We start from the raw sequence: 24,465 nt of genomic DNA on the forward strand, positions 1-24,465 counted from the left end.
TTTATCGAATTTATTATTAATTAATTATTTCAAAATTAAATGAATGTCTGCAATTAAAACTATTAAAATATCTACATTTTTCAAATATAGACCTATTCATTTGACAAATTTTTTTAAAAAAATTTAATATTTGAATCACCTACAACTACTAATTAGCTTTATAACGTTCAAGCAACTCAAATGAATAAAAGCTTTCATTCATTTTAAAATTATTTTTTTTAATTTAGAAATTAAGTTTAATTATTTTCTCATCAAGCTTTACTTTTTTAAACATTTTTTTTAGTGCAAACTTTTTTATATTTAAAATAAATTTATATATCATTTATCCATCTTAAGTTAAAAAATGTTTTTGAATTTAATAGTACTTTGCAAAATTATGGAAACCTTTTCATAGAATGTTCAGATCATTTCTTTGAAAATTTAAAAATATGCCATCTTTTAATTTTATAAAGCTCAATAAGAGAACATTAAATATATAAGAATATATCAATATATCTTTTTAATTCGTAAAAACGATTTAATGCATCGTTTTTAAATGTGAAAAAATAGCATTAAAAAAATCAACTTGAATTATGTGCAAAAAAAAATTAATGATTTAGTCAATTCTATTAACTCCATCTTTTTCTCAATAATAATTTTTTTATAATCTTATTACTTATTCTCCTATTTATTTATAAAATTTAAAAATAAACGTTTTATTTTCAATATATAAAAATATCAAATTGTTCTAATTTAGATATTTATCAATTTTGTATAAATTAAATTAAGTATAAATTATTTATTATTTGCAAAATTTTCGATAAAGTATTTTTTATAAATCAAATAGCTTTATTCTAATTTAGTTTAAATATATGCAATTTCAAACATAAATAAATAAAATATATATTCAATCTTTTAACCAGTCAGTCACTGTTGAGCTAACTCTCTGTAAGCTAAAATGTGACTTACTTTCCTTTAAAATCCTTGTCTTTACTCTTCTTAAATTTATAATCTCTACTTTTTGTCATCCTATCTATGATTTTAGATATTTCTGTGAACTTCTTTTAAGTATCATACTCCTATTTTTAATTACTAGTATAAATTTTTGATAGCTAATTTAATATTTTACCATTATTTATTGAAATTTTTGCTGTCTTCTGATTTATTTTAAGTTTTCTTAATTTAAGCACTCTTCTTGAGATTATCTTACAGAATAGGATTTTTAATTTTTGTTTCTATCTTTCAGTACTCTCCTTTCGTATTATTGAGTAAATAATTATTTTTCTGTTATTACACTATTATTTGCTTATTTTTATTAAGCATTAGCACTATCATTTTAAATACTGCATATTGATTTATTTTCTAGTTAAAATTAATTGTCTTATCTGTTTTTTTATGGTTAAAATTTATTAGGAGAGTCCTCATTTGAGATATTATTTTTAACTGGCTAATTCTATTTTATTTCTAATGATTCTATTTTGTTATTTAATTTTGCACAATTTGTACTTTCTTCTTAAAAGCTTAATTATTTTATTTCTTTTAACTCTTGCAGATGTTTGCTTTCGTTAGTAGCTTAAGCAGATAAATTATGTTCTAACGTTTCGTTATTTTCATTTTTAATCTCATTTTCATTTTTCTCATTATTTAATGTTGTTATACTAGCATCGTTCTTTTAAAATTCGTATTACTTAGATTTTTTTGATTTTTTTTAAATATTTTTTTAACTTTAATCTAGAATATTTAATTGCTTTTTATCAGATTTAGAAATTTTTTTGTTTGGAGATGAGGTTTGCTAATTAATATCTGCATGTAGTTTTTCTTTTTTAGCATCTAGACTGTCAAGAAGTTTGTTTATATTATTGATTTGCTATAAAGGTGAAATCTACTAGTTTTTGGTAGATAGTTAATCTCCAAGATTAGCATCAGATATTCTTGAATAGATTTATCTTGGATTTTTTTACCTATGTTCAGACCTATATTACATTGAAGAGTGAACATTTTTTCTATCACTTTTATTCTATGGAATCTAATTTTACTATTGCTAAATCAATTTTTAAAACTCTTCCTTTTTCTTCTCAAGCAAAAATATTTGTTCCTTATTTATTTTGATTTTTTATTTTTCAATTTCTTTCTAAGCTTTAAATTCTAAAAAGTTGTTTGGATCTTCTGGCATATCTTTAGAGTTTATTTTCATGAAATTGTTTTTCTTTTCAATCTATATTATTTATTTTTAAAGACTATTTTTAATTGAGTAGTGCACTATATCACCATCGTAACTTAAACGTCTTATATCACCTTCAGATTTTTTTTATTTAGGTTAATATTCTTAAGAGATATTATTTTCATTAACTTGATTTTCTATATTTTTAAGTTATTTTTTAGATATTTTTTAGTCTATGCTCTTTTTTTTGCTTTCACTAGCACAAAATGTTCCTTTTGAAGCTTATTATTTACTTTCTATATTATAATCACCAATATATTCATGATATTTATTTTTAGGAGTTTCTTGTGTTTTTATTAACGAGTTTCTTTTGTTCATATTTACAAGTAATGTATCCTATTTTTTTAAATGTTCTATTCTTTTCGAATTCTCTTCTTAAGTCTCTTCATTATGGCTATTGTGTTCAATTATTGGTAAGTGAATAATCTAATTTGTAGTATGATTAATGTGTTTATTTTCTTAGCTATTGTATACTTTTTCTTCACTTTAATCTGTTTATCTGTCATCTTTCTAAATCAAAATTTCTTTCTTAAGAAGAACATCATCTTTATTTATAAATTTAAGTTTGTGTGTATTTTTTCTATTTTCAATATTCCTATTTTAAGCATCTCTCCTATTTGTCTTGAATATATTGTCTTCTTAGAATTCAGATGGATTTTTTGAGTTTATTGATGAAAAACTTCTAAGCTTTGAATAAATTTCAGATTTATTCAATTTTTAGCAATTTTCAGTAGACACTTAGTACTTTCTATTTTCCTATTGTTACTCATTCTAGTTTAGTGCTATTATAATTATTTTTAAAAAATTTATTAACGAATTTGTTGAATTAAAAAATTTTTAAATCCTTTCTTTACTTTTCATATCATCGTTTTCAGTTTGCATTTTAAAATTTTATCTAAGCTAAAAATATTCATTTTCAATACACACTTGATCAGCTTCTTAAGACACAATCGATGCGTTTGTTTAATAATTAAGCATTTGAGACATTCTATCAATTGTAGAGTTAGTTTTTGTATTTTGGGTATTATAGCTTTTGTTGGCACCTAAATTTATCCTTGAATTAGAAAGCTTAGATGAATTCACATTGTAAACTCTCAAATATTCTTTAATTTTGTTCATATTATTATGCTATAAATTATTTAAAGACCCTTCTAATGATTCATGCCTATAACTTTAGAACTCTTCTGATTATTTTGCATTAGTGAATTTTAATTTTTATGAATTAATAGCAAATTTTGGTTATTTATTCACTTGTTAGATTATCTTTTTATAAGTATTATATTCGTTGCTTATGCTTTTAAGTACAGAGGTGATATTATAACTTTCATAAGGTGAAATAATTCTTTTTTTATTCCTAGGAGAAGGTTGCTTAAAATAAAAATGCATTCTAAACTCTTCACTTTCTTTAACCTAATAATTTTTATTAATATTTTTAATGATCATGCTAAACAAAAATATAAACATTTAGATTTGGAAGCTTCTCATTCTTTGAGTATAATTCATAATTTTAACTATTTTCTATCGCGAATTACTCATTCAGTGTTTACTCAACATCCATAACTAGCAAAATAATTAAATAATGAAAATTTAGCTTTTTATCAATATTTATTTGAAATTCTATTTGAATTTATTGAAAATTAGACAGCTTACTATTAAAAATGATTTAATAATATAATATTTGATTACTTAGCTAATATATAGAATTTTTGATATTCTTAATTCATGGTAAACATACAAATTTAGCAAGTTAATTAACCAATTCAAAAATATCAACCAATAAATAATCTTTATAAATATATTTTTTAAAGCTATTTATCTTCATTTAGTTCATTTCATTAAATCTTAAAATTAATAAAACCTCCAATTTCACATTTTATTTAAAACAATTTCAACCTCAAATATTAAAAAACATTTTAAGTAAAAAAAATTTAACTAATCATTTTGTAAATTAACAAATTTTATCTTTTAAAATTAAAGTTTTTAAAAATAAACTGAATGAAGAAATTATATGAAAATTTTATGATTATCTTTTATAAAAAACAATTTAATTTTTTTAATTTATTAAATATTTTTAATTTTTTAGATTTATTTTGAATAATTTAAATAATAATTAATTTTAATTAAAAATTAGAATTATTTATTTTTTACAAATTTTATAATTGAACAAAAATATATCTTGAAAAATTATTACTTTTTTAATAATATTTAATGAAGAAATTGTAGTCAGAATGCTTAAATAATATTTTAAGTTTTTTATTTAGTCCAATCAATTATGATATTTAGATATTAATTTTTCTATTTATTCTTTTACCTTTAATAATCTGCAAAAACAATTTACTTTTCTTTATTAAATAATTAATTTTTATTTTTTGGAATTGTACACATAAAATATTTATTAGGCTATTTTTTAATAATGAATTACTTTAAAGTTAAATTTTTTATTTTTTTATTGGTTTTAAATAAAGCTTTTGAATTATTTATTTATTTATTTTTAGAATAGCTAGTTTATCTTTTTGAATTTTAATTTAAAAAATAAATATTTTTATTTATTTTTAGTTTTAGTGAAAATTATTTAAATATCTTTTTATATAAATGAGTGTTAGTTAGTTAGGATAGATTAATGAGGAACAAACATATAGAGATGATTTAGGTGTTTTGAAAAATATTTATTAATAATCATAAATAAACAAATCAAGTGAGAATGAGTGGAGATAATTAAACATTTGAATGCCGTTACGAGAAACTGATACAAATTACTCTAAAATAATTTAAGTGATTTGCTTTTATGATTCTTTAAACGAATATTATTAAGCATTTATTATGTTTGATAAATTTTTATCTATCTTTGATTTATGCTGTTGTGAGTATGATGAAAACTCAACGTCTTAACAAAAGCATGGAAATAAAAGAAAGAGCAGAAGTTGCAGCATAGAAGTTAAAGAAAGTAGAGTGACGTTCAGGAGTATTTAAGGGTCTTTCGAAGGTATCCTTAGTAGCAGGGATGGGATAGAGACCTTCTTCACCTTCTTCGAAAGAAGGAACGACTCTTTCAATATAAGCAGTGTTGATAGCATCTAAGTTAAATAATCTGAAAATCTTGCCCATGTAATCTAAGTCAACCCAGTTGTAAATACCTTCTTTATTCCAGTTTCTTCTTCTGGCTAATATGTCTTGTTGTTCACCTCTTCTGACGATACCAGTGATTTCAGTTAAAGTAACTTATTCAGTATCTTCAGGATTAGCAGGATCGGGGTTGAATCCTATATTTTTTAACGAAAATTTGCTTAAAATAGTTTTTTAATAAAAAATTATCATGATTTAAATGAATAAAATTTATTTATGTAGAAATTTGAAAAAGATCTCTATTCTAATAAAATTGCTGTATTTATTTATTTGTTTGTTTGTATCTTTTTTATTATCAAATAAATTCAAATTGAATCGCGATAACTAACTACGAATTGCTTATCTCACTCAGTCATATTTTATTAAGCTTTTTATTCTCTTTTTATTTTAGGATGTTTACTAAGAGAGTTAAACCCAGCAAATAATTTATATTAAGGTTGTGATATCATCTAAAAAATTGCTTTTATTTGTTTTTTTTTAAGCCATGCATGCTTTTTTGAACAAATTATTAAGATACTATTGATGATAGCAAGTAAATTAATTTCTTATACTATAAAGATAGTGGATATTTCTTAAACTGGTGATTCTATCGTATTTTAAAACATAATTGTCTAGAATTTCTATCATTAAATACATCACTATTATTTGCTTACTCAAACCTAATCTTATTAAATTCCTTTTTTTTGATTCCTAATAATTAACAATGCACATTTAATTCAATTAAATGAAGCTATCTTAATTTTATTAACTTTATTTGATATTTCTCCTCTTAAATAAAAAACTAATTATCCCTAATGCTGGTTTAACCTAAAATAAAATCTGCGATTACAAGAAATATGTTGCATATAACTAAATCCTTAAATATAAATTTATATTTGTTTGTTTGTTTACCAGTGAAAGTATCATTAACAAATAAGGTTGAATCGGTTGGTGCATCCTATAATATTCAAAAAAGATATTTAAAAAATGATTATTTTGATGCATTTCAAAGAGATTTAATTATATTTTAAAAAGTAGTAATTACCATAGGAGGACAAACTTCACCACCTAATTCAACGTCCTTCTTGTTTTCAACAGGAACCCAACCCAAGTTAACGAAGACAGAGTATTCAACAGGAAGTAAATCCTTTTATTTTAATCTGTGGTTAACTCTTTCAACAGCAGTAACGAAGGGAGCGAAGACCAAAAAACCTTCCTTACCGTCTCTTTTTCTTCTAACGAAGAATCTCTAGTCCTTGAAATATCCTCTCATTTTAACTAATTTGTATTCCCAATCATTAACATTATTTTCACGAACCCAGGGATAGACCTTAGCATCAAATCCATCAACATCGAAAGGTTGATCTTTAGCGATGTTTTCTTAAATTTATTGCCATCTAGCAGATAAATTGAGGTATTAATTATAGTGATAGAAAGCTCCGTACCCAGTTAAAGCACCGAGAGTTGCCAAAGCAACCTTACCGGTAACATTAGAACCTCTAGGTCTGAAAGCTGATAAAGTAGTTTACAACATTCTTGTACTAATTATCTTAAATATTTTTTTCTAAATATTCTTTAGCTTTTTTTATTTATTATGTCTTATATTATTTCCTTCTTTTTTTATTTTATTTTTTTTCCCTATCTTTTGTTTTGCATAATCAATCAATAAATCAATGCATTTTTATTTAATTTTTCCTTTCAATTCATTATACTTTTTCTTCTTCATTGCATGAATTCTTTCATTCATTTATCTAAGTATTAATTCAATATCATTCTAAACATCTTATTTTATTTGGTTAACCATTTTCCATCTTCCTTCATACATTTTTCAATTATTTAATTCACTTAAAGGCATCTATCTAAAAAGCAAAGCTATCCTTTCTATTAAATCATAGGTAATAAAAACCATCATAAATTAATATATAAATAAATAAATTATGTGATTAACTATATAAGTAGCAGGCTCTAGTATTCATCATCAACATATCTTTGTAAGCAAATTAATATCTTTTCAAAACTTTATTTTATCAATATCTGCTACAATGAAATTAATAATTTTATAAATTGCTGACTAAAACATATTTAAGTGTAAGAAAATATTTTATCAATTAAAAATCAATAAAGAGAAAATTATTCATAAAATATTCATTTGAAAAATCAATTTAAAATCACACTAAATATGAAACAATTATTTTGAATAAATGAAATTTATTTTTTTATTTTTTTAAATTATGAAACATAATATAAAAACTAAGAAATTAACTAATTAGCTAACTTAGTAAATTAGTAAGTAAGTAAATATAATTTGCAAATGCAACAAAAATATTATATAAAATAGTAATTAATCAGAATTTTATAAATTAATCTTATTAGAATTTAGATAATAATTCATTCATTAAATTTGTTAAATATAACTCTCAAATTATGCAAAGGTTCTGTTATTTTTATTGCTAATTTAATTAGGGTTATAAAACTACACTTTTTTTTAGCTAATAACTTGAGGAAATTTTGAGCCTTAATTTGTATACTCTTCAAATGATTGTACATGATTTTAAAATTAAAATAACTTTTCTTTTTTACTTGATCCATCTTCTATTGTGCTATTATATTTTGAATGACTTGCAGTGCTTGGTGTCTTTTATTCTAGTGTGTTTTATTTCTCGACTAAATAAGGCTTAACATTAAATAGTAATTAATTATTTTAAATGAGTATAGGAGATTAATTCTCATTTTTGTTTTGCTTTAATATCTGTATATGTTGTTATGGGCACTAATCAATTAACTATTTTTAATTTTATTTCAAATTTTCTTTATTTTTATCATTTTTACATTAGTTTTCTTTTAATATAGATTTTATAAATTGGTAGTTAGATTTTTGAGGCTATTAGTTTTCTAAAATTTAATTAGATGAAACATACTAGCTATAATGTCTTTTAGGCTGTATTATTTCTTGCTAATTATGCTGTATGTTTTAGAGAGAAGTATTGTTTTGGTCAACTGAATGATCTTTTCCTGCTTATTGGCATTACAATGATTTTATCATTTTTTCCTGATTATTTGTATTTAATAATTATATATCTGTCACTTAAATTTAAGCTTAAGTTGAAGTTTCCTACTAGGAAAGTGGTTTATATTTAGAAAGTTATATATGATTTCCAATCACTGGAATTTTTTAAGGCACATTTTGATCAAATATTTTTGGATATTTAGATTATTGACTTTTTTATTAATCTTCTAAGTTACTTTAATTGTTATTTTTATTTGATTATATGGTGTCAAGAGTGTGTCGTCTGAATTCAATAGAAATACTTTAAATTGAAAGATCTTTCTTAATTTATGGTACTTCTTTATTCTACTGCTTATTAGAAAGTCTCTCTAAAATTTCATTTTTATTTTCTTTAACACTCAATCCTTAAGCTTATTTATGCATTTCGCATTAAGTCTTAGCAGCTTAGAAAGTAAATTATTTTTATTCGCATTTTTCATTTTGTTATAAAACAACCTTTTTTTCTATTTTCCTGCTTGGAAGCTAGAGGAATTTCGGAATAGGGTGATCTTCATAAATGTTAAATTCATGAAAGTTGCAATCTTCTTTTTATTTTTAGCTTTCAACTTAAGATTAGGTAATTTGACCTTTCATTTCTTTTTATTCTTAAATTTGACATGACCTTTAGTTAAGGTTATCATCGATTTTCAACATATTAGCTTATTCTTCTTTATTGCCCTAACTTTCAAAGGCACTATATCTACTTTTTTGAAAATTAGTTCTTGTATTATTATCTATATTTTAACTAGATTAATTTAGTATAACAGGTTTTTAATTTGTCTTTGATACATCCAGGTTATTTTATTCAATAGGTTTAATAAAAATATTATTCAATTTTTAATAGCTTTTTTAATTCTTCTAGTCTTGGATTATTTCTTACAAGCCTTTTTAAATATTTTAGAAAGCATTTTACAACTATGATTTATTTTCTTTATTATCATTATCATCTCTTTTTCTCTCAAAGCTGGGTGTTTATCTATTACTTTGAGGATTAGAATTTTAACACACAGGTTATTCAATCAGTTTAAATACTGTTGGCTATAATGAGTGATGATAACCTTATATTTAGTGAGAAGAGTTTTTAGTCTATGAAAAATTAAACTAAGGTGAATAATTTATTTAACTTTAGTTGCCACAATCAATTTATTTAAAGGGAATCCTTTCATGTTTATTTGAATTGTTTATTTTTTCTATAACTCTTTCTGTATTCTTACCGATTACTTCTTCTACTACCCTGCTTTCCTCTATTTTCAGCTTTGAAAAAGTAAATTCTTAGAAAATTGGATTGATTTAATTATCTCCATTGTTATTCTAATTTCCTCCAAAACTGTGTTCTAAATTTACAATTTTGCTAAATTGATCACATTTAGATATGTTTTAAGAATTTTCAAGTGAGTTGCTGACTGATCTTCTACTTCTATATATATAATCTTCACCCATTTCAGTTTAATCGCATTAATCATTTTTATTTTAATTTACTTAGTAACTTTGATTTAGTTGATTCTTTTATATTAATCTTTACTAAATATTTTCAGTTACTTTGAATTAATTACTCTACTTGTTAGGTTAACTATCATTCACCTCAGATTAATGATTACTTTGGATAAAATATGGAGCAATTTGTTAAATATTTGAATTAGTCAATTCATTTGATTTAGATTAGTTAATATATATCTTATTCTAATTTTGCATGTTTTTAAACTCAAAATGAGATTAATTTTCAAATTTAATTTTCCATTTAAAGACATCTCTGACATCATTCACATCACTAGCAAAAATAAGAAAAGGTGTTAATTTTTCAAGTTCGTTGTCAGTTTCATCATTAGTGAAATCTTAAATTTGAATACCATTTTCTTAATGCAAGTTAAAGCAGGTGCTTAAATTCTTTAAAATATTTTTAAAAATTAGAACAAAAACCTTTTCTAAAAAATTACATCAATTATTATGACATCTTTCATGTTTCTATTCAAAAGAGCTAAATCTTTGATGTAGTAATCCCCTTTCTTTCTGCAACTATCTCTATATAGTCTGTAAGAAATAAAACTACCAGAAGGATCAAGTTGATTTATTATTACATCTGCATACTATTAATATATAAATATATTACTTTTTAACTTTAATTTAAAATTTTTATACTTCTTTTATGCTAGCTGTCCAGATAAACACTTCATAGTAATTTGCCATAATCCTCAAAAAATTCGATACATTTGGTCTAAATTTGACAAAAAATTCTTCTTTAGTAGTAGAGGTTTGTATCTTAATATTTATTTTAAAAATATTTAATTAATCAGTAAAGTAGAATAATTTACATTGAAATTTAAATCATATTTCTTTGGTTTCATTTATGAGCTATGAATAAGAGTTTCGTCTAAGTCTAGAATAAGAGTTTTTTTCATTTTATTCTATGGAGATTAAAATGGAACAATCAGTGTTTATATTTTTTTTTCTTATTACTACTATTGCTATCTTTGAGGGCTTAGACTAAGACTTGTAATCATAGTGTTGTTTTTCTAAAGGTATTCATTTTCATTGTGCTAAGCTATCTATTATTTAACAGGGCTGTTTCCTAAACTATTTAAATAATATTAAATTGGCACTATTTTTTTTAACTTTATTTACCTTTAACAAAGTTTTTTACCATCTATTTCTTATTTTGAAGTGCATACTCTAGGAGAAGTAGGATTAGAATAGCCTGGAAATTATAAAACTCTAATCATTCAAAAAAATATGTAGGTTTAAATCCTATAAATTTTAGAAAATATACTTTTATTATGGATTGACATTTTTATGTTCTTTGCAAGTTGTTGTGTTAGGAAGCCTATAAATAATTGGAATAGTTGGCTTAACGTTGTGAATATTCTATCTCAAAGCAAACTTTGTTTCAAAAATTCTCCTTTCATTATTGTTATTAGCTTAAGCAGAAGCGAGAGGATAAAAAATGGTGTTTCTATATAAATATAAGTAAGAGATTATTAAAATTTGCCTAAAAATGTTATTTTTACCTAGCTTTTACGTACTAGTTATTGTGGACTGGGCCTTGTTTATACGATGCCATAAACCTACTTTCAATCTGAATTAATTTCTATTTGAATGATTAGCTTGCTTTATTTTCTATTATTTTGTTTTAATAAATTATTATATTTTGCTTCCAATATTTTGAATGTTAATTACCAAGCAAATCTTATAGTTTAATATGCAATTTTTTAAATTCTAAAGTTCATTTAAAAAATAAACATCTCTATTTTACTTCATCCTCAAATTTAAATTAAACGTATATATAATAAATAATCAAAAAAATAAGTAAATCACTCAATAAATCATGTTCTGATTGATATTTTTAGTAAAACCAAGCTAGATAGATTGATAGATTCATTTAATTAGATTATCAAAAAATTTGAATCTGTGATTGATTGATTGATTAATTAATTAAGTAAGATACAGTAAATTTTTTAATTCAAAAAAATATTTATTAATAATTCAAAAAAAAAATATTCTAAAATAGACTTCAATAAATTAATGGAGTTTTTTTATAAAACTAATAAGTTAATTTACTCAAAAAAATTAATTTTAATTTTTACAGATAAATTGATAGATAGATTTTCTATAAATTATAAAATTAAATAATATAAATTCTTTCATTTCTTTTAGAAAAATGATGCAATGCTTTTTGTATTTTTAGCTGCTTCTAAATTCTTTTTATCTGTAGTTGAAGGCTTTGATGGTGTAACTTATTTAGACTTTTACTTTGCTAAGTCGTTAGTTTGCTAAAATTAATTTTCATTTTAATTATCGTAAAAATCATATTTAGGAGCTGGTTCTCTGGTTTTTTTAAAGCTTTAGAAATCATCAATTGAAATTTGTCTTGTTTCTAAAACTAATTGATTGAACAATTAAGTAGGCAAATAGCTAAAGACATATTCAATGCCAAAATACAGAGAATCACTAATTTTCTCTTTAGTAGATAATTTTTAAAATTAAAAGTATTGTTCGTTCTTTTCAAAAAGTTCCTGTGCTTTTGATATTTTTTGATCCAAATAAGATTTTAACTTTTAATTGTCTAAACGGAAGAAATCTAATTTTTCATCTGGATCATGTGATTAAAATTCGCATATTTTCTTTAGATTTCTGAATATTCTTTTATTAGACTAAAGAATCTACATTGATTCCTTCAAAGAATTATCATCTGCTTTAAATATCTCGTCTATTTGTTTAAAAAAGCCTTTCTTTTCATCATTTACAATACCACGAGATGCATTTAAAAAAGGAATAGCTAACAAGAGAGGATCTATTTAATTAAAATTTAGAAAAGATCCATTTGAGACAATATTTTAGCCAATAAACATTGATGTATCAGATTGTACTTCTGTAATTTCTAAAATAGTTTCTTTATCTTCAGTATGTGCTAAAAACTTTCTTTTAAATTTATCTACACTATTTGGGTTTGGTAATTCAAAATATTAAAATTTTGACATTTCCTTTTAAAAAACTTTTGAATTGCTCAATCCTAAAACGCATTTATGATGTTAATTGCTTTTCATTCTGATAAATCTTAAATATTTTGAATATAAATTAGAATTAATTGTGTGTTTTTTGCTTAGTAATTTATTAAAATTGCAAAAACTTATAAAAAAATCAAATAGTATATATATAAATCAATTTTACAAATATATTTAACAAATTAATTTCTTTTTCCCGCAAAATTAGTAGCACGACCGTAAACAAACAACCGCAAAATGCACTTTTTTTTGAAATTTTGTGATTTTATAATACTCAAAAAATAATTTATAAATAATTCAATAAATTATTTTTAAATTTTCAATAAATTAAGTTTAATTTGTAGGAAATGAATAATTAAACAAAAAAAGAATATAAAATAGCTAATAATAAATTTATTTATTTATTCTCTCATCATCAAAAGGAGAAAATTCAAGAATAATAATAAACAAATTCATTTCTCAAGCATTCAAATTTTATACTTTTGTTTAATTAATAACATCACAAAAATTATCTTCGTAATTTTATTTTATTTTTTCATATGAAAACAAATAAATTTCATATTTGTTTAATTATAAAATGCTTTTAAAAAATATTTTTTTTAGTAATTTTTTTAAATTATTTTTTTTAATTAATTGTTTATTGTTTTTAAGCTTAGAATTATGATTAAAAATTCATTTTTAATTATTTAGCTGTTAAAAATTTAATTTTTGTTAAATCTTTAATAATTAATAATTACCAAAGCTAGTCAGCTTTTTGTTTGTATAGAATATAAAACTAGAAATCTCTATTTTAAAATATTGTGTTAAAGAGAATTAAAATGTCTTTCAATCCAACTGAGATGCTGCAGAAAATAAGGTTGTAAAACCAAATCTAAAATAGTTCATAGTACAAAATATCTTTGAGTACTCAAGATGTTAATCATAGTTAAAGAAATAGCGTTGTTGGTAATTAATCTAATAAAGACACTAATTATATTCCTGCTAACCCAAATAGTGTATATTATCTGAATAAGCAAAACTAGAGATCTTAGAATGATAAAAATTAACAATAATAAAGAAGTTCTTTAAAATTATAAAACAACCAGCCTTCTGATAATTAAGTAAATAAAAGCAAAGCTAATATGCAAAATAGTTAGGATATGAATGATAATGAAAGGCTTAAGGTTTAAAAATATATATAAAAAATAAATGAAAATAACCTAGGAACCGGGCTTGACAGCGAATTAATTGAAAATTTAATTCTAAAAATATAAAAGCTTGAAAGTTAAGTAACTGATTTAACATCAAATTTAAATGAAGCAAATACTTCTGTTAATGATTTAAGAACAAAAAAAATGGAACTAGAAAATGAGGTACCTAATAAAAATTAAACCCAACCAACTTAATTTTGAAATTTATTTTTATTAAAAAGCTCAGCGAATAAATAGCTATATAGCTAGAGAAAAAATAAATGAATTAACAAGCTAATAACAATTAAGAATAAGCTGCTGCTACATTTGGAAGAGCAGAAGAAAGTAAACTGTTAAATTAACAAATGGAAATTTGTACTAAATTTAAATTATTAATTAATAAAAGGTGATTTAGATAAAAATGTTTTTAATTCTTCACAGAAATAAAGAAAATCAACAGATGTTTCTCATAAATTGGGGGCTTCTTTGTATGATGATTTTTAAATGCATGCTATATCAGAATAATTGAGTGAAGAAGATGATGATTAAAAAAGTAAATTAACATTTGCAAAGAAATAATTAACTGCAGAGGATTGTACAAAGGGCCTTGATGATGAAATAGTTCAGCTTAGATTAAGAAATCAGGTAAAAAATATTTTATTGATTTTTAATGGTAATTTTTAATTTTTAAATAGGCCAAAATGGAATCTATTTCAGATATTTTGAAAAAAAAAGGGAAATCTCCCTTAAAAGTAAATGAGTAGCAAGATTTATATATGAGAGAAGAAAATTAAAAGTCAATTTATAGCTAAAAATAATATTAAATTGACGATTAGTAGAGAAATACCTTACAGGCTAAGAATTTAAATTCGTAATTCTAACAAAGTGCTAAAGAAAATATATATTAGTAATCGAAAAGAAAGGATTAAGAGTAATCGAAATCTCCTCTTTCATAATCTTAAGTTTTAAATTAAAAGTAGAAATCTTTTCGGGTATCTTAAAGCTAGAACGAAGAAAATTTATAGTCTTCTTAAAAGTATCTAAATTAATAAAAAAAGGAAGATAGATAAAATACATCAACAACCCCGTCTAGACAATCAGAAAAGTACGTTGGTAGATTAAATTTAGATTTACTTTCGAATCTAATTAAAATGAACCCATGCTTGAATAGGCCTGTTCTTACAATCAAAATGGATGACACTCTCTTTAATTGACTAATTAAAATTTTTTTCATGGATAATTTAGTTAAATTTGTTATAAATCTTATCTTCTTGTTTTCTTTTGTAACAATTTTGATAGATTATTATAGTATATTCGGTGTTTGTATTAAATAATACCGGGAGTAATAAAATTTACAGAAGCTAAATTTTTATTTACACCCAAACGTAAATAAATAAATATTTATAAAAAAAAGAGTTTCATTTTATGAGTAATTTTGAAACAAAAAAATCACATGAAGAGTAGATATTTATGAGAAGGAGTTAAATAAGTATAAGATTGACTTCATTAAGAAAATATAAACTCATTCTTATTTGTTATTTTATTTGTAGATATATCACTCAAAAAAAAAGATATTATGAATTTATTTCATAAATTTATTTGATAGTTAAGTTGTACTTTCTAATAAATTCAAATAGACTCTATATGTATTTATGTACACATTAGGGGAAAAAAATTCATCTATAATATATCTGAAAAAAAATCAAAAAATTTTATTTTCAAATATAAATAACTAACTAACTAACTAACTATTTGATTGATTGATTAATAAATTAATTGATTAGTTTGAAAGATCAATTTAATATTTTAGAAAACTAACATTTGAATCAATAAATTTTAATTAAGATTATTGCAGAATAGTTAGTATATATAAATTAGATCAATTGTTTAACAATTATCTTATAATAATTTCAAATTCTAAAAAATTATAAAAATAAAAAGAAATTATCATTTCCTAAAAATGAAAGTTAAGTAAATTTTAGCTGTTGTCGGTATCCCCTTGTTACTCGTCCTCGTTCTCGGTGTTGCCATCTACGCTTCCCACGAATCTTCTGAAACTGTCTTATTCAAGAAGTCCCACAACTTCAGAGACAACAACGTTAAGATTAACATGTTCTCCCCCAAGAACACAAAGTGTATTGAAAAATGCAAATCCACTGAAGTCGGAGGGTAATAATTTATAAACTTAAACAATTTAAATAGCAAATTATATTGCAATCATAAATATATTTATATTCTTTATTTATAAAATAGTGTTAAGGGATACAACTGCGGTCAAAAGTATCAAGTTTGCTGTGTTGGTGAAGATAATTGCAAAAAGGGTTCCTGGTTCGATACTTGCAAGCAAAAAGTTACTGGTTTCTTCTGTGAAGACGAAGATGACAAAAAGATTTGAAGCTATTTCTCTTTAAAATAATTTTCTCATTAGAGGATTATAAATAAAAAGTTGAATGTTTATGTTTTTCTGTTACATATGATAGAAATTATTTCATACTACTAAAACCAATAAATAAATAATTGCTTCATATACTCACACTACTTTTTATTTACAAAACTCAAAATAAAAATAATGCATTAAAGTAAAGTTGAAATAAAAATAAATAATAAATAATTTATTTATTATTCATTGCATAGTTATCACCATACATATATACATATATACAAATAAAGAGAAAGTATATTCATCCTAATCTATACTCTCATCAATCAATCAATCAATCAATCATATATAATCTTTGTATTTAAGCTTTTATAATTTAGAAATATTCTATCTAATTTTAAAAAACCATTTTAAATTTTAAAATAAAAAATTTATTATTTTTTTAAATATTTAGAAATTATTTGAAAAAATATTTTTTTAATCAAAGATTTTAAAGTTAATTAATTTAAAATGAAAGTATTACTTTAAAATAATACATATAACAATAAAACAATTTTTTATACAATTCCATTAAAACTTATTGATTAATTTTTGCTTTAGCATTTTTTTAGTGAAAATATTATTTATTTGATATTCTACTTTAATTTTCAAACAATTGAGCTCAAATTTTCTCAATATAAAAACGGATCAAAAGCTTTCTGAGAAGAACACACTATAAAAACCGTTTTGAATAAGAAAAGAAAACATAATTGTTTTTTGTAATTTAATCTAAAGAAATACCAATATATTATCGTTTTGAAAAAAAATAAAAAACAAAAATGAATTTTAAATTATATTCTAAGTTAGTTCTTGCATTGTTTGTTCTCAATTGCGTCCTAGTCGTTGCTGAGACTGAATAAACTTCAGCTGTTTCTTTCCTTGAAACAAAGTTAGATTTTTCAGCTAGAGCTAAAGATCAATTTGCAAGTGATGCTTGTTAAACATAATGCAAAAAAATTGGAGGATCTCCTTGTGGTGTTCTTTCAAAGGCCTGTTGTAAAAGTTCTGACTATTGTAAGAGTAGTTGGGGATCAAAGTGGTGCACTGTTCCAGTTCATGCTTTTATTTGCTGATTAAATCAATAACTACTAGCATTAAATTTTTAAATTAAATATATCATCTTTAAAAACTCATGTTATGTATTAGTATGGCACTAAATTTTTTAGGATACAATCTTCGTTTAAAATTATTCATTCATTTTGCTGATAATTTTGCTACACTCCTTTCAATAATTAAGTATTTCATTAAAAAATGACATTAAAAAGATTAAATTTAATACATCAAAAATTTCATTTTTATCTTAAAAATATGAAGATAAAAATTAATCTTCATAATAGAGAACTTCCATAAATTTGGTAAAAATGAAATTCAATTATTGTTAATTTTAAAATTTTTTGAAATATTATATAATAATTTTTAAAAATGAGAATAAATTATTAAAAATAAATCAAATTATTTTATTATTTTTTTTAAATTCTATTCACAGTATATTTTGAGAAAAAGAATTAATTCATGATAATTTTTTAAATAAATAAAATACATAAATCAATTTTTGAGTGTAAAAATATTATGATTTATTATCTTAAAAAATTATTTCTAAATGAAATAATTACTTTGAATTTTGGTATTCAAATACATTTTAAAGACAAAAAATTTAAAAAGTAAATACAAAGTAAGTGATGCTTAATAAATTTATTTATGAATACTTAATTATTAAATAAATTCATAAAATCTATAAATAAAACAAATATTGTTCATAGCTTATTAAAAAAATTTAAAAAAATAATGTTTAAATATTAATTTTACTGATCAATTTAGATAGATAATTTAAAAAAATAAAATAAACTTACTTTTTAATAAAGGTTGTTTAAATACATATAAAATGTTACAATATTTAATAGTTAAAACTAAATTAATTAAGTAAATATAACATTTATTTAATTTAAAATAAATATTTTAGTAAGAAAATAAGTCAAAAAGTAAATAACAATTAAGTGATGCCTTAAAGAACTACTTGCATATTAAATAAATTAATTATATTTCTAAATAAAAAAAATACTCTATCATAAAGTAATAAATAAATAAATAACTAAAAATAATTTTTAATAATTTATTTTTACATTATTTTAATTCTTAAATATTCTAATATTTTCTATCTTTTTATATTTCATGCATGCTAGGTGATGGATTAAAATTGTTTAAAAAGAATATTTAATATTTTAAAATTATCTTTTTATTTAGATTAAATTTAATTTGAATTGCATATTTAAATAAGAAAGGAATTCAAAATCTGAATAGAAAGCTATTTAAGAATCAATCCATAAAGTATATTTTTAAAGATAGCAAATATTCTTTCATAACTTAACAAAATACATACAAAAAAATAATAATAATTTTAAAATAATAAATTTATGTATATTTATAATAAATTAAAAATATACTTTAAAAAAAGGTTCAATCAAAGATAGTAAAAAATATAAATTTTTAGTATTAGTTAGAATATTTAAAAATAGAACTACATTCATAAAACAAAAATAACTTTTATTTAATGTTTTTTTTTATAGCCTAAACATTTCTTTTTCAGTTTATGTCTTCTAACTTTTCTTAAATTCAGAATAAATCACTACTTATAGATAAATAAATTTTATTTAAAATATCTTTGATTGATATAAGTATTTTGAAGATTAATAATTTACTATTAATTGCATTTTTAATTTAAAGGTAGCTAGGCATAAATTTTGTTAATTTAGTTATAAAAATAACCACGCTTTAATTACAATTATTATCAATTTCAAATTTCGAAGAAATCAACCAAACAATATTTTAAAAATTGATAATTATGAATTATAAAAAAGTTACAATTTTAACTTCAGTAGTAATATTACTCCTTATAGCTATAGTTGGCATCATTAATTACAGCTAGGTCGGACAAGAAAATATGTTTTTCAAAAAAGAGCATAAATTTAATTAGGAAAATAAAGCATTTAACTAGTATAGAAGTTCCAGTCAATGTTTAGCGAAATGCACAAATGAAGGGTAAAAAATTATTTTTAGTTTTCAAATAAAATAAATATGATTTTTATACATACATAAGGGGATATAACTGTGGAGCAAGCTATGTAATATGTTGTAAAAATGAAGCTAGTTGTGTTGATAAGTGGGGTATGAAAGCCTGCAACATTAAAAAAAAATAATTCACATGCGACGAATGAGTACGTTTATAAAGTTTGCTTGCTAAATGAAAATAATACTGAAAGAAAGAAATAATAATTATATGTTAATTTTTCATTCTTTTATTACTTAGAAAGTAAACAATTTTTAAGTAAAAACTAAAATAAGTCAGTCCTTCATAACTTTTTATTATGATTGAACAATTATTAAATGTGCTGGTTCGTATAGTTTTTATTAATTAACTAATTTATATATCTTTCAATTATTTATAAATTTCATGTATAATTTATAATTTTTACTAAAATACCAATCCAAACAACATAATAATAAATAAATAAATCAATTTTAAATTATTTGGATGAATTTAAATATTGTTGAAATTAGCTTTTTTTCTCTCAAAATTAGCTTATAAATGATAAATAAGCGATTTGAGTTAATCAAACTTCATTCATTTTCCTTATCAAGATAAATCATCTTTGATTAAACATCTAAATATGTTACCATTTAAAATATAAACAATAGCTTTTTAACTGATAAGCAAAATGTATGATTATAAATAGGAAATAAATTGCTCAGCAAATTAATATATCAGACTGAAAAAAAGACACATAAATATATATTTAGAGACTTAAGTATTTATTAAAACTAGGTTATTTAATGTAACAAAATTTAAGGAATACACAAAAATTTATTAAAAATACAAAATTTTAGTGAACATTTCAGGGTGTAATTTTATAAGTACAAAAATATTCTATTAATTAATTAATTTATTCAGCACAAACAGAAAAAAAAATAGAATGGTGAATTTTCTCTTAATCTCAAATACCAATACCGAGAAAAAACTTAAAATTAATAAAATAGTTTTTCACTTGGCTTATTGTCCAATAAGTTAATTCTCACAAAATAAATTTTTGTTTAGAATAATTTGCTTCACTTAATATGCCGTAAGCCTATTATAATATCATGAAAAAATTTATAAAAATTTACTTGGTTAATGTTTTTACTTATTTATTTTGGATCAGTAGGAATAATATGAAACTAAAGAAATTCTCAAATTAATATTAATATATAAATAGATAGATAGATCTTAATCTACCAGGAATTTATTTGTCTTAAAAGCTTGGAGATATGTTTAAATATTACTTGCTTGAAATATATTACTAAATTTGGATTGTAGAATTTTATTTTAAAATACTCTATATTGTTATCATCTGTTAGTTAATTTTCATTAGATTGTAATAATCAATTACACAATCAGTTAACAAATAAAATTAATGATAAACAAATTTATAAAAAGGCTATCAGTATAATAATTAAATTAATTACATTAAATTTGCACATTTAAGTTAAAAACAAACATTTACTGAATTAAAAAATTTTCCAAATAGAACTAATAATTAATGGAGTTATATTCTATTCTTACTTCTATTCTCAAACTTGTAGCTTTTCTTATTTATAAATTTAAATAATTATCTAATTAAATTTGTTTATCATGTTTATTAAATGCTTTATATCAGTAGATCCTCTCAAAAAAATAAATAAATATTTAAATAAATAAATCAATAATAAATATCAAAAATAACCAACAAAAATGTTATCAAAACAATCAAAAATACTACTTACTTTAGGCCTTGTTCTCTTTGCTCTAATGAATAATGCTAATTGCTAAGTAGTACAAAGCTTCCTTGATAGAGATAACTTTTCTAAATACAGGAATTTAGAATTCCCAGCTAAGGATTAATTTTTAGGAACCTCCCCTCAAGGAGGCAGTCCACGTATTGTCATATTTAACCCTGATGTACAACCTTGGTGCAAGAAGGAATGTTTAGCATACAATGAAAATGGAAAATAAGGTTATCCTTGTGGAAGTACCAGAGTTAAAAGTTGCTGTAATGGAGAGTAAAACTGTGTCCAAAAAGGATAAGTCACATCATGTTAAGATAAAATTAAGGAATTTTTCTGCTATTTCTGAGACCTACCAGTATTCAATAATCATAAAAATTAAATAAATTATTGAAATTATTTTTATGTTTTTCCCTTTAAGTATGAATTAGTATAATTTAGTCAAAAAAAATTTTTTTAATTTGAAACTATAAAATTAAACATTAAATTTTTTGAATTGTTCAGTGATAAAATAATATTTTTTAATTAATTAATTCTTTCAAAATACCTTAAAACGAACCATAAAATTAGAATATTTTGTTTAAGAGATTTTTTCATTAAATTTTTCAATCATATACTTCTAGAATTTCATTCTGAAAATATCATTTTTAAGCTGTAGTGCTTCTTTCAATAAAAGCTAAATATATTTTTTTAATCAAATCTAAAAAATAAATCTAAATATATTTTTTTAATCAAATCTAAAAAAATAAATAAATATAATATATTTTTGTTGAAATTTTATGAAAAAAATTTTTTTAAATTTACTTTTTTAAATCTCAAATCAATTTTAAATAATTCCATACATCCTCAATCTTTATTATTAATATTTTTTCTTATTATTTAACAAAAAAAAAATTATTTATTCAGACAAAAAAATATAAAAAATTAAGATTAAATTAAATATTTTTTTAATTTTATATTTATTAATTAATGAGATTTTTAGAATATTTTAATATACAGGTTAGCATATGCTTATCAATTTATAATTTTCTACCAACATATATATTTCTGATAATACAGCTTTAAAATTAGTAATTTAATTGATTCAATTATACATACATAATTCATATAAAATTAGATTTTCTTGAATTATGGGATTTAAAAAACTAAAAATTTTGCTTATTAAATTTAAAAAATGAAGAGAGAAATTGATTGATACGAATAATCTTTAATTTATAAATTAACTGTGGAAATAAATACATATTTATTACAAATGTTTATATATAACTTTTACATAATTAAATAATTTGTTATTGATATATTCTAATACTTTCTTTCTTCTTTTCCAACCAAATCTAATTTCGTTACTAAATAAATAAATAAAAATTTCAACAACATCCTTTTTTTTTGGGTTTTTCAGTCTCTGTTTTAGGGATGAGATGTTCTTTATTAGATGATTGATTATTAATTGAGTTATCGTTTATTTTATTTTTTATAGAGTATTTATGAGTAGGTGTTGGTTGACTAGATTCTTATTAATCGATTTATTATTAGAGCTCTCTTGCTTTGTTATTATCAATAGACAAGCTTCTTGTGCTTGATCTAATGCCGTTTTTTAATTCATGCTTATCCTTTATAAATCTATTATATACCTCAGTAGCAACATACTCGAAAGACTAAATTTAATAAAATAAAAATTTTCACTTACATTTATAATTATAAAATTGTAATGCACTTACTTTTTTAATATTATAATCATTCTTTGCTGAAGTAAAGAAGTGATAGGCTAAGTTATACTCTTAAATTAAATCTTATATTTCCCTTTCTTTTACCTTAACTTCGCTAAAATTTTATTGAGAATGTTGTTAATTAATTTAACTATTTATTTCCAATTATAAATAAATTTACTCCTATTCTTCATCTTTTTTATTTCCAATCAAAACTATGATAACATCATTGTGAGAGTTTTCTTTAATTTCATTTATCCAAATTTTCAAACCTTCAAAAGATTTTCTCCTGTAAAATAAAAGAAATAATTTATTATTCAATTAAATGAATAATTTCTTACACTTTAGTATCATAAACAAGTAAGACAGCTGCAGAGTTTCTATAAAAAGATTTAACAATAGATCTGAAAGACTCCTATCCTGCCTATTTTAATAAATTTAAGTTTTGAATAAAGTATTACTTTATAAATTAATTTAAAAAGCTATTTATATCACTTACAGTATCCCATATTTAAAGTGTTATTTTAGAGCTTTCCTCTTAATTATCGCTTTCAATAGTAACATCTTTGCTTTCGAATTCAAGACCGATAGTGGCATTATAAGTATCTTAAAACTCGTTTTATGTAAAGCGCTTTAATATGCTTGATTTTCCTACAGCTTTTTTGTTATATGGATAAAAAAAATTAATTTACTTCTTAAAATCTTTAACAAACTTGATAAAAAAGCACTTACATGCATCACCGACGATGATTGTTTTAATCAAAAAACCAATATTTTAATTATTCATTTCTGACTGTGTGAGCATTTTATCTATGTTGAGTCCTTACTTTCTTTGTTTGTATGTTTGCTTATAATCAATCAATAAAGATATGTATTTAAAGGGTATTTTGAATTTTTAATTTTTTTTTAATTTTGCAAAATTACTAACTAATTTGCTTGATAAACAATTAATCAATTAATTAATTTATAATTTAACCAAATAATTTATCATCTAAACTATTACTCATATTTCTAAAAATTCTTTTACGCTAGCTAATTTCTCTTATTTTTGATAAGCGAATGCTGATCTTCTAAAAAAGGATATAATTTTTTCATCAACTATTTTAACCTTTACTTTTATTTTCTTATTTTGTAATCAAGACTACCATTAATTATTCTTTTCATTTGCTATGACATCATCATCATTTACTTTTTTACACTATCATATGTTTTTATTTTATCTATATTTTCATATTTATAGGATGAGTAACTTACCTATTGATCAACTATTTTAATATCACCTTATGCATGCCAAGATTTAAGAGTTTCTCTCCCCTCAAATTATTATAAATTTCAAGATCAACAAATATTTCAGATTTAAGTTAAGCCCAAAAATAAATTTTTTTTTTATCAAATAATTAATAGTTGCTGTAAAAAATTCCTTTTTTTTTCCTAAAAAGTATTTTCAACGTAACAAAAATGACTTTAAAATAAATATTTAAAACAATAATCAAACAAAATAACAAAGAATAATTACTTTTAATTATTTGCTCT

At 21.7% G+C, this 24,465-nt stretch overlaps 10 protein-coding genes across 10 annotated transcripts; 5 read left to right on the forward strand and 5 right to left on the reverse strand. All coding sequences in view use genetic code 6, as the record gives it.

Moving 5' to 3' along the window:
• Window positions 1-902: 902 nt before the first annotated feature.
• On the reverse strand, window positions 903-3,866 carry TTHERM_00338270 (hypothetical protein; the record flags this gene model as incomplete). The annotated part of the gene is made up of 4 exons (XM_001017591.2): window positions 3,663-3,866; window positions 3,055-3,610; window positions 1,109-2,982; window positions 903-1,058 (listed from the first exon to the last, which is right to left on the reverse strand). Exons 1-4 carry the CDS (start codon window positions 3,756-3,758, stop codon window positions 903-905), a joined length of 2,682 nt encoding a protein of 893 aa, XP_001017591.2. The 5' UTR covers window positions 3,759-3,866.
• A 1,211-nt stretch (window positions 3,867-5,077) lies between these two features.
• On the reverse strand, window positions 5,078-7,127 carry TTHERM_00338280 (SURF1 family protein; the record flags this gene model as incomplete). The annotated part of the gene is made up of 3 exons (XM_001017592.2): window positions 5,078-5,460; window positions 6,215-6,260; window positions 6,348-7,127. 3 exons carry the CDS (start codon window positions 7,125-7,127, stop codon window positions 5,078-5,080), a joined length of 1,209 nt encoding a protein of 402 aa, XP_001017592.2.
• Window positions 7,128-7,694: 567 nt separating this feature from the next.
• Window positions 7,695-11,490, reverse strand: TTHERM_00338290 (NLI interacting factor-like phosphatase; the record flags this gene model as incomplete). Its single annotated transcript, XM_001017593.3, has 7 exons — window positions 11,351-11,490; window positions 11,113-11,295; window positions 10,968-11,057; window positions 10,658-10,919; window positions 10,485-10,604; window positions 10,283-10,432; window positions 7,695-10,232 (listed from the first exon to the last, which is right to left on the reverse strand). Exons 1-7 carry the CDS (start codon window positions 11,401-11,403, stop codon window positions 7,695-7,697), a joined length of 3,396 nt encoding a protein of 1,131 aa, XP_001017593.1. The 5' UTR covers window positions 11,404-11,490.
• A 493-nt stretch (window positions 11,491-11,983) lies between these two features.
• TTHERM_00338300 (Ydr279p family (RNase H2 complex component) protein) lies at window positions 11,984-12,820 on the reverse strand (the record flags this gene model as incomplete). Its single annotated transcript, XM_001017594.3, has 1 exon — window positions 11,984-12,820. One exon carries the CDS (start codon window positions 12,818-12,820, stop codon window positions 11,984-11,986), a length of 837 nt encoding a protein of 278 aa, XP_001017594.2.
• A 725-nt stretch (window positions 12,821-13,545) lies between these two features.
• Window positions 13,546-15,227, forward strand: TTHERM_00338310 (hypothetical protein; the record flags this gene model as incomplete). The annotated part of the gene is made up of 4 exons (XM_001017595.2): window positions 13,546-14,196; window positions 14,256-14,358; window positions 14,420-14,658; window positions 14,709-15,227. Exons 1-4 carry the CDS (start codon window positions 13,663-13,665, stop codon window positions 15,225-15,227), a joined length of 1,395 nt encoding a protein of 464 aa, XP_001017595.1. The 5' UTR covers window positions 13,546-13,662.
• Window positions 15,228-15,973: 746 nt separating this feature from the next.
• TTHERM_00338320 (transmembrane protein, putative) lies at window positions 15,974-16,408 on the forward strand (the record flags this gene model as incomplete). Its single annotated transcript, XM_001017596.3, has 2 exons — window positions 15,974-16,182; window positions 16,267-16,408. 2 exons carry the CDS (start codon window positions 15,974-15,976, stop codon window positions 16,406-16,408), a joined length of 351 nt encoding a protein of 116 aa, XP_001017596.1.
• An 803-nt stretch (window positions 16,409-17,211) lies between these two features.
• Window positions 17,212-17,505, forward strand: TTHERM_00338330 (hypothetical protein; the record flags this gene model as incomplete). Its single annotated transcript, XM_001017597.3, has 1 exon — window positions 17,212-17,505. One exon carries the CDS (start codon window positions 17,212-17,214, stop codon window positions 17,503-17,505), a length of 294 nt encoding a protein of 97 aa, XP_001017597.1.
• Window positions 17,506-19,271: 1,766 nt separating this feature from the next.
• TTHERM_00338340 (transmembrane protein, putative) lies at window positions 19,272-19,644 on the forward strand (the record flags this gene model as incomplete). Its single annotated transcript, XM_001017598.3, has 2 exons — window positions 19,272-19,468; window positions 19,527-19,644. The coding sequence occupies 2 exons, from the start codon at window positions 19,272-19,274 to the stop codon at window positions 19,642-19,644; spliced, it is 315 nt and encodes a 104-aa protein (XP_001017598.1).
• Window positions 19,645-21,194: 1,550 nt separating this feature from the next.
• TTHERM_00338350 (hypothetical protein) lies at window positions 21,195-21,575 on the forward strand (the record flags this gene model as incomplete). The annotated part of the gene is made up of 1 exon (XM_001017599.2): window positions 21,195-21,575. The coding sequence occupies one exon, from the start codon at window positions 21,195-21,197 to the stop codon at window positions 21,573-21,575; it is 381 nt and encodes a 126-aa protein (XP_001017599.2).
• A 1,018-nt stretch (window positions 21,576-22,593) lies between these two features.
• Window positions 22,594-23,923, reverse strand: TTHERM_00338360 (small guanosine triphosphatase family Ras family protein; the record flags this gene model as incomplete). The annotated part of the gene is made up of 6 exons (XM_001017600.4): window positions 22,594-22,881; window positions 22,945-23,047; window positions 23,114-23,221; window positions 23,274-23,356; window positions 23,432-23,589; window positions 23,665-23,923. The coding sequence occupies 6 exons, from the start codon at window positions 23,921-23,923 to the stop codon at window positions 22,594-22,596; spliced, it is 999 nt and encodes a 332-aa protein (XP_001017600.4).
• Window positions 23,924-24,465: the final 542 nt, after the last annotated feature.

Source organism: Tetrahymena thermophila (genome assembly GCF_000189635.1).
Source record: "Tetrahymena thermophila SB210 genomic scaffold scf_8254610, whole genome shotgun sequence".
Taxonomy (NCBI): Eukaryota; Ciliophora; class Oligohymenophorea; order Hymenostomatida; family Tetrahymenidae; genus Tetrahymena; species Tetrahymena thermophila.